A 14,644-nucleotide genomic window follows, 5' to 3' on the forward strand; every position below is an offset into this window, starting at 1 on the left:
ACACACACACACACAGAGAGACACACAAACAGACTTGCTAAAATAATCGTAACGCTGTTTTATGAACAAACCTTTCTCCAAAGGTGTCTCATCTTTGGTTTTCAGATGATATGCCACACAAAAACGTTAACAAACTATAATTTCTATTTAATTGAACCACACACAGACTTCTGTTAATCAAATTGATATATTTTATAGAACATTCTTTTCTATAAAACCTACTTTAAAACGTTGAAAACCACTATTCTTTTTAATCATGTTTTTCCACTATGGATTATGTTATGATAATATTGAAAAATATATCTGCACACTTTCTAACCACTTTTTAATATAGTTCACATCAGACATATATATATATATATATCTATTTTAGACATGATTTTTAATATTATTATCAAGTAACTTCAAATAAATTTCTCAGGTTAACAATTTCATGTTTTCTGAAATCGTATCAAGGGGTTTGATTTTTAGAGAGGGGGCTCGCAACTTTAGGGCTATAATATCAAGAATTTAAAGTTTCAGTTTATTTGTATTTTTTTTTCTACAGTATATGTATTGTTATCCTTCTGATGCTGAAGTGCTTCATTGTTTGTAGATTTTCTATTTGTATGATTGATTCTCACTGGTCATATTATTAGGTAGACCTTGTTAGTTCTCGGGTGGACCACCTTTTGCCTTTAGAACCACCTTTATTCTTCATGGCATAGACTCAAAAAGGTGTGGAAATTTTCCTCAGATATTTTGGTCCATACTGACATGATAGCATAATGTAGCTGCTGCTGATTTGTCTGCTGGTTGTCTATGACGCCAATATCCGAAGGTGTTCTGTTTGGATTGAGACCTGGTGAATGTAGAGTATAGCGAACTCAAGGTCTTGTTCAAGTAACTAGTATGAGGTGGTTTGAGCTTTGTGACCTGGTGTATTATGCTGTATTTAAGTAGCCATCAAAACAGGGGTACACTGTGGTAATAAGGGGATGGACATGTCAACAGCAATATTAATTTATGTTTACATCTATGGTATTTATCAGATAGCCTTATCCAGAGTGGCTTAAAATCAGTAGTTACATGGACAGCCCCCCTGAGAGTCCAACACCAGCCTGAACCACTAGATCCAGGGTTGGATGCATCCATGCTTACATGTTGATTACAACACATTTTGGCCCTACCAACTGAATGTTAAATTGTTTTGATACTTTTTTACAATCTTCAGTTTTCTAGTTAATAAGGTAGAATAAAAAAAATGACCCCATAAATCACACGCTTTGCCTTATGTCGATAGGTCATCAATCGTTTTTTGACATAAAGTATATTATACCACTACTTACATAGTGTAACTCCGAAACTCACATATGGTGCTCCATGGACACAAGAATGTTTTTCATAACAATGAGGTGATGGTTCAATACAGAGGACACGTTTAACCGTGTCACCGTGTGCTTTGCTGCTGTGTATCACAATGACAATCACACTTACTGTCCAGATCAATTCATTCACAGTCATCCACTCTGCCACAATAGAGGCCATTTATTCCCATTTATTCTACGTTGGCTCTGTAACTATTGTATCAGAGATCTTTTGAAGGTTTTCTTGTCTTCTCCAAGGAATGAAAGGCTGTGGACCTGTACTGAGAAGCTACATTCTAAAATATTTCACTACAACATGCTTACATGCGTGATTAGTGGCATTACAGAATTGGAAAACCAGTTCAAATTGTTTTTAAAAAATTTGAATCCTGTTTTTAAATGACAGGCGAAGCTGATTAATTTTTTTCTTCAAAAAAGTTGGCAAATTCTTCTGCAATTTTTGAGGATTGAGCTGGAAGAATTGGTGGTTTGAGTAGAGAGGAAAAGTTGCTGTGTAATTTGCGTGGATGAATATGTCCTTTCTGCTGCTCGCAGCCCCCTATGATTACTACGTATTGAATAATGAATACGATGGCAATGACCGCAAAATCAAAGAACCCACGCATTTGGTAACAAAAATGTAGAATTTATTTTAAACTTTTAAAATTATTAAAAGTACAGCAATGAATGTGACATGGCCGTCACAGTGGAAAGAGTTTTCAGCAAAGTAGCTTAGAATAACAGTGAAGTAAAAGTTGGCAGAGGTCAGTGCAAAGGTCAGTGTAAAGAATAACTGAAAATGTCAGCGCAAGAACTTCATAATGATATTTCATAATGTCCACTGCAATCATTAAGGCAGCACATCTCTCCAAGTAATTACTTGGTTTTCTAGAAGACCGTATGACTTATGTTGGATAATGATCCAAAAGATGATTATCCCTCATTAAAAATGAGTTGATGGGACACAGGCAGGGTCAATGCCAGGAGCAGCAGCACTGTGGGAAAAGTAAAAAAAAAACATTAACTGATTCCACACATACTACAGTTGCAAGATATAGCACCTGAACTCTTTGTAATTATTGGAATTTTTCTGCACAAATTGATCATAAAATGTGACTTGATGTTCCTTTATGTCGCAACACTAGACAAACACAGTATGCTTAAACAAATACCACACAAATAATTATATGTTTCACCACACACTGTAGACATTCACAGTGCAGGTGGAAAAGTATGTGAATAACTGGGATGGCTGGTTGACCCTCCTTTGGCAGCAGTAACCTCAAAAAGATCAGACACATAACGGTCAGGAGTAATTCTTGACCGTTCCTCTTTACAGAACTGTCCTAGTTCACATATATTCTCTGGATGTCTGGCATGAATCGCTTTCTTGAGATCATGTCACAGCAAATCAGTCGGGTTGAGGTCAGGCGTCTTTTCTTCTGTTGAAGCCGTTCTGTTGTTGGTTTACTTCTGTGCTTTGGGTTGTCCTGTTGCATCACCCATCTGAATGGTGTTGAAGGCTCTGGAGAAGTGGAAGAATGTATTCCTCAGGGATGAACTTGGCTTGTCAAGATGGCTGTAGGTATGGTGTAGCAGGTAGGTGATGGCATCTTCCACTCAAATCTTGACCTGGTAGGTGAACTGGAGGGTAGAACATGTCTCTCAAAGAACTTCATGCTGTTTTCTGTCTTGTAGTACTTTGAGGCACTGGGTCACACCTTCTTTGGTACAGGAACCAGTAACAATATTTTCTACAGCACAGGTACTTTTTTGGTCAAGTACTCCATGTAGCTGAGTGAGGCACATCTTAAGTCACCTGGGCCTGGCACCTTGGATGGATGAAGCCTTTAAGTCTTTATATTTCTCTCCTCACTAGGTCCTTGGTAATGGTGATGGATGGTTTGCATGTGTCAGAACCAACATTATAGTATTTGAAGCTCACAAAAATGAGGCATCTTTATCTGCTCCACTTTGCTTCTTTTTGTCAGACAAGCCACTCATAATATGGACACACAATGCTGCTGACGCATCTATCTATGCGGCTTTCAAGAGCTGTGCTGTGGTGCACGATGGCAGACCACCCTGAAGAGCTGTTAAAAGGGGGTTATAACAGTTTACCACAACGCTGTAGTACTTGAGCATGAAGAGCGTGCCGGTCGGCACATGACTGTATGGATTCAAGTTATCGTGTAATTTGTTCTTTGCTTGGGGGGGTGTGAGCGAGAACGGGAACAAGATCACAATAATCTTCAAATTTCCAACTACAATGAAAACAATGAATAAAAACAAAATACTATTAAATTATAAGTTACAGGGAGTCGCAAATAAGGATGAAAGAGCCGACACGGGTTGCCGACTACTAAACTCTGTCTGTGTAGCCCACGTTCTCAATAAAATAATTTATTTACTGGATGCAGGACCTTAGAAGACTGACCTGAAATGGTGGACGTGGGTGAGGTGACTCAGTTATAAAAATTATTATAAAAAATATGCTTGGGAAAAAAAACAAAAATTCTAGACATGAATTTACATCACAGGTGAAACTTATACAGAATACCTGGAGCAGGTAGCTACATGGTACCAAAGTCCTCTAAATAAATACTGTGCATCCAGAAAGTTTGTATTCGCAGCGCATCACTTTTTTCACATTACCAAAATGGATTAATTTTCCCTCCTCTCAGTTGCATAATGACAACATGAAGAAGGTTTACTTGAGGTTTGCCTTTGGCAGCAATTACAGCCTCAAGTTGCAGGTTCTGTCGCTGCTTTGCATTTTAACAGTAGATTTACTAAATTTTGCATAAATTTTGCCGAGCTCCATTGTTCGCTGGCTTTTGTTCTGAAAACACACCCATTGCCTGTGAGGCCTGGCACATTCGCATTTGTTATCTTACAACCAAGGCAGGCCGAAGTAACGGAGACACTTTCCACTTCCAAGTGGAGAATACCTCTCGCTGTTCAGTGTCTTTTGCAAGTTGAGGAAGTTCACGCCGGACTGTATTCACCGTGCCCCTTGCATTGCAGCAGTCCATGCAACAGCGACAGTGAAGTAAAGAAATTGTCCGTCGTGACATTTCTCCCATCATCCAAAAATGGCTCCATCAGATCCATGACCACGTTCACTGCCAGTCGCTCTTCCTTCTGACGACTGGGATCCTGTCCCAAGTAAGAAGTTGCATTGCAGACATACTTGGTCTCCAAATCCGTGGTCATCCAGAACTTGATCCCACATTTGTCTGGCTTGTTTGCGATATACTGCGTGAATGGACAACGAACCTTGGCTGGGAACAGCTATTCATCTATGGTCCTGTGTTCTCCTGGAATGAAACACTCAGCACAGTTCTTCTTGAAGCTTATCCAGATGTCAGAGATTGCAGCAAATTTGTCTCTTTTCACCCGTTCTGCCCGTTTGTCCTTGTCATCAAACCGAAGGTGTTGCATAACTGAAATCTTGGGGCATTGTCTCTTTGATTACTGGCACCAGAAAGTTTTCTGACCAGCAATCCACAATGGCACCAACGGGACACATGGTTGCTCTTACAAACAGAACTGAAATGAATGCCATCAGTTCATGAAGTTCCAAATTCCATTCCGGCTCTGTTCTGAGATTTACATGAACCTCACCTGGTGGACGCTCATTTATTCATTTATTTCCCCTACATGTATCCCCCCTCAGGAAGAGTGTTAAAGAAATTGTGTTAATAACCAAACAGGTTTTGTTTTATTTGACGGTTATCCGGTGATTTCTGAAACTGAAGAAATTCCTGCAGCTTGTATGTTGCTGTCAGTGGACGAAACCCACGTGCAACACTGAGGTTCCATCAGTCAGCCTATAGAGCTGATTCTTGATGAACAACTGACTGTCCCTCAACATCTCACTGTCACTGATGTGTCACTGTCACAGGAGATTCTGTCATGTATTCTGTTTTACATGGAAGACTGACCTGGGTTGCTGGAAGTGGGTAAGGAGCTGGTGCCGCATACGTAGCTGCTCTTCGTGGAACTTGACTGTGTCTGGGACGGTGTTAAAACACCTGGAATAAATATATAAGAATATGATCTATATTTTTGTCAAAATGGAAATCAGCGCGATGGCTGAAAAAGCTCTCGGCAGGTTTACATTCTCAGCATTTACCAGACGCCCTTATCAGTAGTTACAGGGACAGTCCCCCCCTGGAGACACTCAGAGTTAAGTCTCTTGCTCAGGGACATGATGGTAGTAAGTGGGATTTGAACCTGGTTCATAGGCGAGTGTGTTACCCACTGGGCTACTACCACCCATACTGGTGGAGGTGCTAGCTCCACACCATCCTCACTCCAGTCTGCTTCCTCATTGCTGTATTGATTACATGGCTCCGCCTCCCTCAGCCATTGGTCCTCCCTGGTGGGTCAGAAGGTGGGGCCTGAGTCTATACTTACTCTCTTTCCGTAGAAAAGCCACTCACAACATGGCAGAGATATGATGCTGGTTGTCACGACACGAATACACACAAGGACAAAGTCACATGACGGAGGGGTTAGGATGCAGGTCCAGGTTAATTTATGTAAAAATTATATTAAACAAGGTAACAGGGGATCAGGGACCAAAACATCAACTGAAATCAGACACTTTGGGAAACGGGGAGCTTGGAAAGGCAGACTCATGACCGGGGGGGACATGACCAACCCGGAAGGGAAACACACACACACCATCGTCCTCTCTACCGTGCAGCCGCATCAGCAGGAATATGCACGGCAGAGCAGACTCTTAAAGGATGGGAAACAAATGTGGGGAATCAGGAGTGGACGTGGCCTGGTGAGAGAGGACACTGATGATGCACGGTCCTTACCCGCCTGCCCCACTGCAATCACTGTCTAAACAAAGCGATTCATTTATTGGATGCAGGACTTCAAGAGGACTGACCTGACATGGTGGACGTGGGTGAAGACGAAGTTGTGGAGACACTGCTGCTGGTGGTGGAGACACTCCTGGCTGCTGCAGTTATAAAAAAAAATAATTATAGACAAACTACAGGATGCATTTACATCTCAGTACCACATTAACACATTTCATGCATTGGGTAAGGGCATCATGTGAGGAAAATGTGGGCCTTGTTTATCACACAATCAAATTTGCTGTGAGAACAGTTATTTAATATCTGCACTTTCCTTTAATAAGTGGGGTGGAGGGCGGGCTGACTAAATGTCCTGTCTGCAGCACAGCACGCGGTGACACAACAAAATAAGTCCTCTGCATTTAACCATCACCCTTAGTGAGCAGTGGGCAGCCATGACAGGTGCCCCGGGAGCAGTGGGTGGGGACGGTGCTTTGATCAAGGGGACCTCAGTGGTGCCTTGGCAACCTTCTATTTACGGGTCCATTTCCTTACCCGCTAGGCCACCGCTGCCCCACTACAACTTCTGTCTGTGTAGTCCACATTCAAATATTGGATGCAGGACTTCAAGAGGACTGACCTGAAGTGGTGGACGTGGGTGAAGACGTAGTAGTGGAGACACTGTAGCTGGTGGTGGAGACACTTTTACTGGTGGTGGGGACGCTGTAGCTGGTGGTGGAGACGCTTTTACTGGTGGTGGGGACGCTGTAGCTGGTGGTGGAGACGCTTTTACTGGTGGTGGGGACGCTGTTGCTGGTGGTTGAGACGCTTTTACTGGTGGTGGGGACGCTGTACTTGGTGGTGGAGACAGTTTTACTGTTGCCGGGAACGCTGTAGTTGGTGGTGGAGACGCTGTAGTTGGTGGTGGAGACGCTGTAGTTGGTGGTGGAGACGCTGTAGCTGGTGATGGAACTACTGCTGGTGGCTACAGTGGGTTTAGTTGCAGTCAGTTATTAAAAAACATAATAATTGTAGACAAACTACAGGATGAATTTACATCTCAATACCTGGAACAGCACAGTATTTCACATAATCAGGGCAGCAGTTGCCTCTGGACACACACCCCTCATCACAATAGCAGCTGCCTTTATTACAGCCAATATTTGTCCCTGTGCAGCATGAACCAGAACACGAACCTGAAACACAAGGAAATAAATAAATACATGAAATGTGTTAATATTCTCATGCAGTTAAATGTAACAATGTAATAATTTCCCAGCCATTCTAGACTGTGTAGCTCTGTGCCTCTAGTCATACAAGCAGTGATCTTCCTGGTGATGCTTTCTGCCTCTTTAAGTGTTTCTGCTGCCTTTGCCTTGGTCTCTTTGTAAAGGGGGTATCTGGGCACTGGGTCAGGGCATCATGTGAGGAAAATGTGGGCTTTGTTTTCATCGCACGATTAAATTTGCTGTGAGGACAATTATTTAATATCTGCACTTTCCTTTAATAAGTGTGGTGGAGGGGGGTTGACTAGATGTCCTGCCTGTTGGAGCCCATTGCACCTGACTGGATTCCTCCTGAAATGAAGGGGGTGGGATTTGTCCACTGGATTCAGTCCACATCAGAAAAAGCCTGATGTCAGATTCTCACTTCATTCTCAGTTATTAGAAATGCGTTCATCTGCACGTCTGCAAGCTTTCACTCTTACTGTGTGAAGGACTTTTATTGGACGCTGGTTATGTGTACTGTGCTTAACCCTCAACCCTTCTGCTTCACCTATGTATTGGCTCTGTATGAACATTGTTTTCAGAAGCTTTTTTTAATCTTTGCATGATTTATTGTGTCTAAAATTTTATTTCTTAAAATAAAGATTGGATGGAGAATTTTTTTTTCATAATTTGTTTCATGTGAGTGCCATAGCTCTGGACAATCAGATAAAAAAGATGTTATAATATGTTCAAGTTTATTACTAAATATATGTAATTGTCTTTGTTTCCAAAATGTGAATTTTTAAATAATTACTGACATTTATCCAAAAAAACACTCTTCGCACAGGACATGAAAAAAACAGACAAAAGACCAACACAGCGATGCATGTGTACAACCTAAACCAGCAGACACATTCAGGACAATCATGCAGACACAAGACATGGGCGACAACGTCACAATTTCATCCTGGTCAAAGTCACAGATTTTAATGTTGTGGTTGAATGTTGTATGATACCAAATTTATTATTATTATTATTATTATTATTATTATTATTATTACTGCCTACTGCTGGAAAGTGTAATTACTTACCTGGATCCTGTGCTTTTGCTGTGTGTAAGAGAGCTGTGGCGATGAGGACAGTCCAGAACATCGTCTCCATCATGGTGATGATCCCGTGTCTGTAAGGAAGTAACTCTTCAGTCAACATTTATACGTAGTACTACTTTCTAACAAAGACACACCTGAACAAGCCACGCCTCCTGTTTAGGCAATGATGCAGTAGCTCGGTTTTTCTGGGATTTAGATTAGAATGGCTGGCATCCTTATTAAAAAAAACTGTCAGTCATGTTCAGAAATGTGATCATACAGGTTTTATTATGCAACTAAAATATGGAAATCTTCAACTTTATTATTACATGTGTGTGGATTCTGAATCACAATGTCTTAAATTTTTGCTCCTACTGCAGTTGATAAATATTCAAATAATATTCTGATAATATAACAGGTCCAAGTCAAGCTGTGATTTCTTATACAATTTTTTTTTTAACTTAAGTCATTCACACTTTTGTGAAATAAAACTGTCCACTTAAGAAGCAACAATGATGATCAATTTCGCATTCTGTTGTGCAAATGACAGGTGGTGACCACAGACCATGTCTCAGTTCCTATGCCTTCTGGCTGATGTTATGGTGATTTTTGAATGCTGGCGGTGCTTTCACTCTAGTAGTAGCATGAGTCTACGACCCACACAAGTAGTGCAGCTCATCCAGCTGTGGCAAGAAGGTTTGCTGTGTCTGGCAGCATAGTGTCCAGAGCATGGAGGCACTACCAGGAGACATGCCAGTACATCAGGGGACATGGAGACATGGAGGAGGACGTAGGAGAGGAGACTGAAGACCAGCTCCAGGACATTGCATCCATTGTGTGTGGAAGAGTCAAGCAGGTCAAGGTGAAAGAGTGGAGAAGGCAAGACAATCGAGTTTGTCTAGTGGAAGTCTGATTTCACTAAGGAGAGAAATTGCTGAGCAGAGCGTCCAATTCATCAATAAAGTTTCCAAGTGTGACGTTGAAAAGGGTGTTCAGCGAAAAAGAAACTGAGATGGCATGGAACTGTCTGGAATGAAGACAGTCCAGATATTAAAATGTGTGAGAGGACCAACCAAGAGGATGTGAAGGACCAATTCCATGATGGTAAGAGGCCAGTATCCCCACCGCTCCCAGTTTTCCTAGGAGTGTTGGAGTAAGCATATGTAGAAGAGATGTCAGGGGATACTGACATCTTGGTTAATGTCAAGAAGTCCACGAAGTGGAGCGCACTGAGGGCAGGGATGGAGTCCTTCTCTATAAATCACTAAGCCCTGCTCCTTAACTGACACCTAAGAAGAACCCGAAACTATTTCTGATTGAGCACCTGATCAAGCTAATGATAGCACCACACGTGATAATACGTTTAGGTTTCCACCACAAGCCATCTGGACAATTACATGTCGTGCTTTATTTTACTTTAATTGGGCAGGTGCTGAACACAATGTTCAGTCCAAATATGTGATTTTACCTGAACAGAATGTTCCAATAGTGTTCTGTCATTGGAGCAGGTTTATCTGCCAGCTGGGTGCTGACTAATCTGTCGCACCCTAGTAATTAACCTGGTGGTTCTTCACGGCATCACTGTTGCATTTTTGGTGAGGTCCGAAATATTCATAATTTCAGAGTGTCATTTAGCAAGGTCCCCAACAACCTGATCACAGCAAGTGGTTCGTTTTCCAACTCCGGTCCAGGACTCCAGAATGACCCCAACATCTACTCGTTCATCATCTGGCTCTGTGAATGACATAAACGTCTCCAACATTGCAGCTTCACTGCTTTCACCATCTTCTTTCTTATCAGAAGAAAGAGGGGATATTCAGACATAATTTATACCACTCCCACATTTTCATTTGAATGGTGGAAGAAGCTATAATTAAATACTTCCTTTTTCTGAGTAGAGAACTGCCTTGTATAGAGATGTGAAAAAGAGGACTGGAGATTAAGAACTAAAACTGCACACCATGTATTCTTTTTTATTATATATTTTTATTATATATAGTTTTAAAGCGCTTATGTAAGTTGCTCTGGATAAGAGTGTATGCCAAATGCTGTAAATGTAAATAATAAAAAGAATAAAAGAATAAAAACTCTTCTAAGGTTGAGAGAGAGTCTTTGTCTGATGTCGCCCTGATTATAAATGTATCCTGGTGTGTCACTGATGTTTTTACACTGTTTTGCGTCAATGTGTTTCTGTCTGTGTATTTTTGATTTAGAAATCCCTAACTTTGTTAGTCGTGCACTAGTCCGGTCATTTTTTTCTCTCTGCCCTGATGGATTCAGACAGACAGTTATTTCCATTGATTATTAAAAAAAAGTCTTGTTTAAAAAGCATTTAACAAATTTCATGTCCTAAAGTCATAGTTTGCGATTTATCTGCAGATGAATACATTTGGAAGATTGTGTTAAAATTATAATTATGTATAATAATTTAATAATTGCTAAATCTGTAACTCATTAAATGATTTCAACTAATTGCAAGAGAGAAGTGTTCTCGCTAGAGAGTGGTGTCCCAAACGCTGCAGGGAGTAAGTACAAGCAAGGTTTACACCAGGACAAACAGCACATTAAACCTGAGAAGGAAAAAAAGTCACCCTGGGTGACACCTGAGGCAAACAATCATGAAAAAATGAGGAACACTTAATGATATTGGTGATAGATAAGTAGATGATGAATTCATTAATGACAATACAAATGCTGTCAGGCAGATCATGTGGTTTTAGGCAATTCCATTAATGGCAATTAAGGCATATTCGTTCAAACAATGAGGAAATAAAACTTCACGTGCAGACATTACATCAATCCTACAGTACAGCATTTACCAGACGCCCTTATCCAGAGCGACTTAGAACCAGTGGTTACAGGGACAGTCCCCCCCTGGAGACACTCAGGGTTAAGTGTCTTGCTCAGGGACACAATGGTAGTAAGTGGGGTTTGAACCCGGGTCTTCTGGTTCATAGGCGAGTGTGTTAACCACTGGGATACTACCAGTACCGGCTAAGAAATTATCTCAAATGGTTCAGTGATGCAGAGGAAAAGTTTCACTGTGTGCACCGTGTGCTGTGCTGCTGTGTATCACTTGAACCCGGGTCTTCTGGCTCATAGGCGAGTGTGTTACCCCTAGGCCACTACCATCCCTAATACATGAATGGAGTCAGATTTACAAGGTCATCGCATTCTCACATGTCCCCTTCCCTTCATCACTGTTTTTCCTTTGTACATTTTACAACAGAAATATATCATGTATTCTAAATTTTATTAATCATTTGTTGAAGGCAGGACTTCAAGAGGACTGGCCTGAGGTGGTGGACGTGTTAGAAGACGTGCTGGTGGGGACGCTGTCGCTGGTAGTGAAGCTGGTGGCTGCAGTGGGCTGAGATGAAGGTGCGGGCGCTAGAGGGATGCAGTTAGTTATTAAAATGATCATTTTTGCTTGGACAAGCAATATATAATTCTAGACATGTTAAAGGATGAATTTACATCTGAAGTGAGATTTTTACAGAATACCTGGAGCAGCACAGGTATCCACAAAATCTGGACAGCAGTCGTGTCTGGACAAACACCCCTCATCACATAAGCAGTCGTCTGCAGAGCAGGCGAGATTTATTCCTGGGCAGCATCGACCAGAACACGAACCTGAAAACATAAAAAAATAGAAAATTGGTTTCATGTATTCTTGTGCATATACAGTACGGGCCAAAAGTCTGGACACCTTCTCATTCAACACGTTTTCTTTATTTTCATGACCATTTACGTTGGTAGATTCTCACTGAAGGCATCAAAACTATGAATGAACACATGTGGAGTTATGTACTTAACAAAAAAAAGGTGAAATAGCTGAAAACATGTTTTATATTCTAGTTTCTTTGCTCTGATTACTGCTTTGCACACTCTTGGCATTCTCTCGATGAGCTTCAAGAAGTCGTCACCTGAAATGCTTCTCCAACAGTCTTGAAGGAGTTCCCAGAGGTGTTTAGCACTTGTTGGTCCAGCTCACCCCAAACCATCTGGACTGGGTTCAGGTCCGGTGACTGTGGAGGCCAGGTCTCCACTTTTTGTTAAGTACATAACTCCACATGTGTTCATTGGCCTGAACTGTATTTCTAAAGCTGTTTCTGTGGCCTTCACCTGAATCAGATGTACTGGAACTTGAATTCAAATGTTTATATTGGGGAAGCTTAATGTAATCTGCTGTAAAATTAGACATTATTTTGAATGGGGAGACATTTTTCAAACAGAAAGTGTCACGTCCTGGCTTCATGTGGCCACTAGAGGACGTCAAATGCATGTCTGTCCAGATGCTTTTTTGCTTGCAGCAAAATGACGCAAATGTCACATTCAAGCATGTTATTAAAAATGGTTTGAACTTTCCTTTGTATGTATATGGAGAGGTGAAAACATAAACAATTTTACGGGAGGACAGAAACTAAAATTCTGGTCGTAGCTACAAATGATCATAATATGAATTATTGCCTATTGCTGGAAATGATGTGAATTGTTGCCATTTAAGTGTAACTAGTTACCTGTAAACGGTGCTTTTGCTGCATGTAAGAGAAGCGTGGTGATGAGGACAGTCCAGAACATCGTCTCCTTCATGGTTATGAGCCCGTGTCTGCGAGGAATCGAACCTTTTACTCGTACCACTACTCCCTCAGGTTAATCCTCCTGATTCGGTAAATGATCCCGGCTGGTGTCCACTGTCCACAGCAAGTTGTTCCTACACGTGCAGCATTCCCGTCGCTTTAAAACGAGTAAAGGCCCCAACAGATAATGCTGCGCACCGTGCATTCAGTTGTGCCTGTGAACGTAAAAGAACAGTCTTTACACACCCACAGCAGTGCGGCTGCATGGCACAAACACAGACGCAGAGTTGCCAAAACACAGCGTCATCCTTCCTCTGCAAAATGCGACCATAGTCAGTCTGTGCGCTCTCCCATGAAGAAATATGTTTTCTCCGTCTGCATGTGTTTTTGTGAATTCACAATCTAATTTAAGCACAATGTGAAAGTGTCTGTTTTGTTTTTGTCATTGTGAAACACAGCAGCACAGCATGTGGTGACACGGTGAACTGTGTCCTCTTAACCATCACCCTTGGTGAGCAGTGGGCAGCCATGACAGGCGCCCGGGGAGCAGCATGTACCTGCTAGGCCACCACCGCCCCTATGTAAACCGGGGTTTGCTATTAGGTGTGGAGTTGCATGCATCCATCAGCATTTTACTTTAATATTGGACAGGGAACATTGCCCCCGGGTTGATACTCCAGTTCTGACTGTGCCAATTGCAGATGCCATATATTTATTTAACTTGAGATTGGTGCTAAAGATGTATTTTAAAATGCATTCCATTTTGACCGTACATCTGTTAGTATTGTATCTCTGGTTTATAACTCTGTACCTTGCAACTAAATCTAATCTAATTTAATCTCATATGGGTGATGCTCAATTGGGGCATTTTCAATTATGCATGCTAAAGTGTTTTTTGCACAGTTTGGGGCTGAAACACTGAAGTGACTGGCCACAGGAACAACGCAGTGAGTGCAGCACTGATAAAACCTTTTATACTGCAGCTGTTAAAAGAAATAAATACTGACACAACATTAGCATGTGTGTAACCGGCACTGTTTTTAACACACGGCCTGAGCGGTGAATGTTATCTGGCTGATCGGTCTAATCCCGCATCGCACATTACAGGTCCAGCGAGTCAAGGTCTCCAGGAAACCGGGAGGAAAAGCTGGAGCAAAACAAACAGTGGCGTACCAGGATATTTTCATTATTGTAACTGGGCCATGAAGGAAATTTTCAAACTGAAAGTAGAGAGTCACTAGAGTTCCCTATTTTCTTCCAGAAAAAGATCATCCTAATGGTATTTGGGTGCACCAAACTCTACTTTTTAAAAATAATTACATATTATTTAGTCATATTTACACCAGTGAATAAACCTTTATTTATGGTGAGTAATTAAAAGTGATATGCATCAAAACATGAAATGCACACCTCAGACTTGGCTGCTCTGGTTGCTGTTGCTGAGACGTGAACACTATTTGGACCACAAAGTCACAGTTCCTCACTGCCACTGCAATACTCTCTGGCTCATTAATGCTGCCAGGAACATGCTCAACAAAACCAAGATTTCACCTTCACAGTTGACAGATTGGGCACAAACATGGCACAGAATAAGACTGGACAAAC

The 14,644-nt window shown here is 41.5% G+C and overlaps 1 protein-coding gene across 3 annotated transcripts; it reads right to left on the bottom strand.

Annotated features, from left to right (window-relative positions):
* Positions 1-1,976: 1,976 nt before the first annotated feature.
* Positions 1,977-13,248, bottom strand: LOC114800176 (A-agglutinin anchorage subunit-like). Of its 3 annotated transcripts, none has more exons than XM_028997343.1 (9): positions 12,980-13,248; positions 11,964-12,092; positions 10,111-11,849; positions 8,463-8,551; positions 7,231-7,359; positions 6,804-7,148; positions 6,253-6,321; positions 5,294-5,383; positions 1,977-2,341 (listed from the first exon to the last, which is right to left on the bottom strand). In XM_028997343.1, exons 3-9 carry the CDS (start codon positions 10,170-10,172, stop codon positions 2,280-2,282), a joined length of 846 nt encoding a protein of 281 aa, XP_028853176.1. In that variant the 5' UTR covers positions 10,173-11,849; positions 11,964-12,092; positions 12,980-13,248; the 3' UTR covers positions 1,977-2,279. The 3 variants fall into 3 exon arrangements, with proteins under 3 accessions (XP_028853176.1, XP_028853175.1, XP_028853177.1); XM_028997342.1 differs by having other exon boundaries at positions 6,253-6,324; positions 12,980-13,244; XM_028997344.1 differs by lacking the exons at positions 10,111-11,849; positions 11,964-12,092; positions 12,980-13,248 and adding an exon at positions 9,928-9,974 and having other exon boundaries at positions 6,253-6,324.
* Positions 13,249-14,644: the final 1,396 nt, after the last annotated feature.

This window comes from Denticeps clupeoides, chromosome 11 (genome assembly GCF_900700375.1).
Source record: "Denticeps clupeoides chromosome 11, fDenClu1.1, whole genome shotgun sequence".
NCBI lineage: Eukaryota > Metazoa > Chordata > Actinopteri > Clupeiformes > Denticipitidae > Denticeps > Denticeps clupeoides.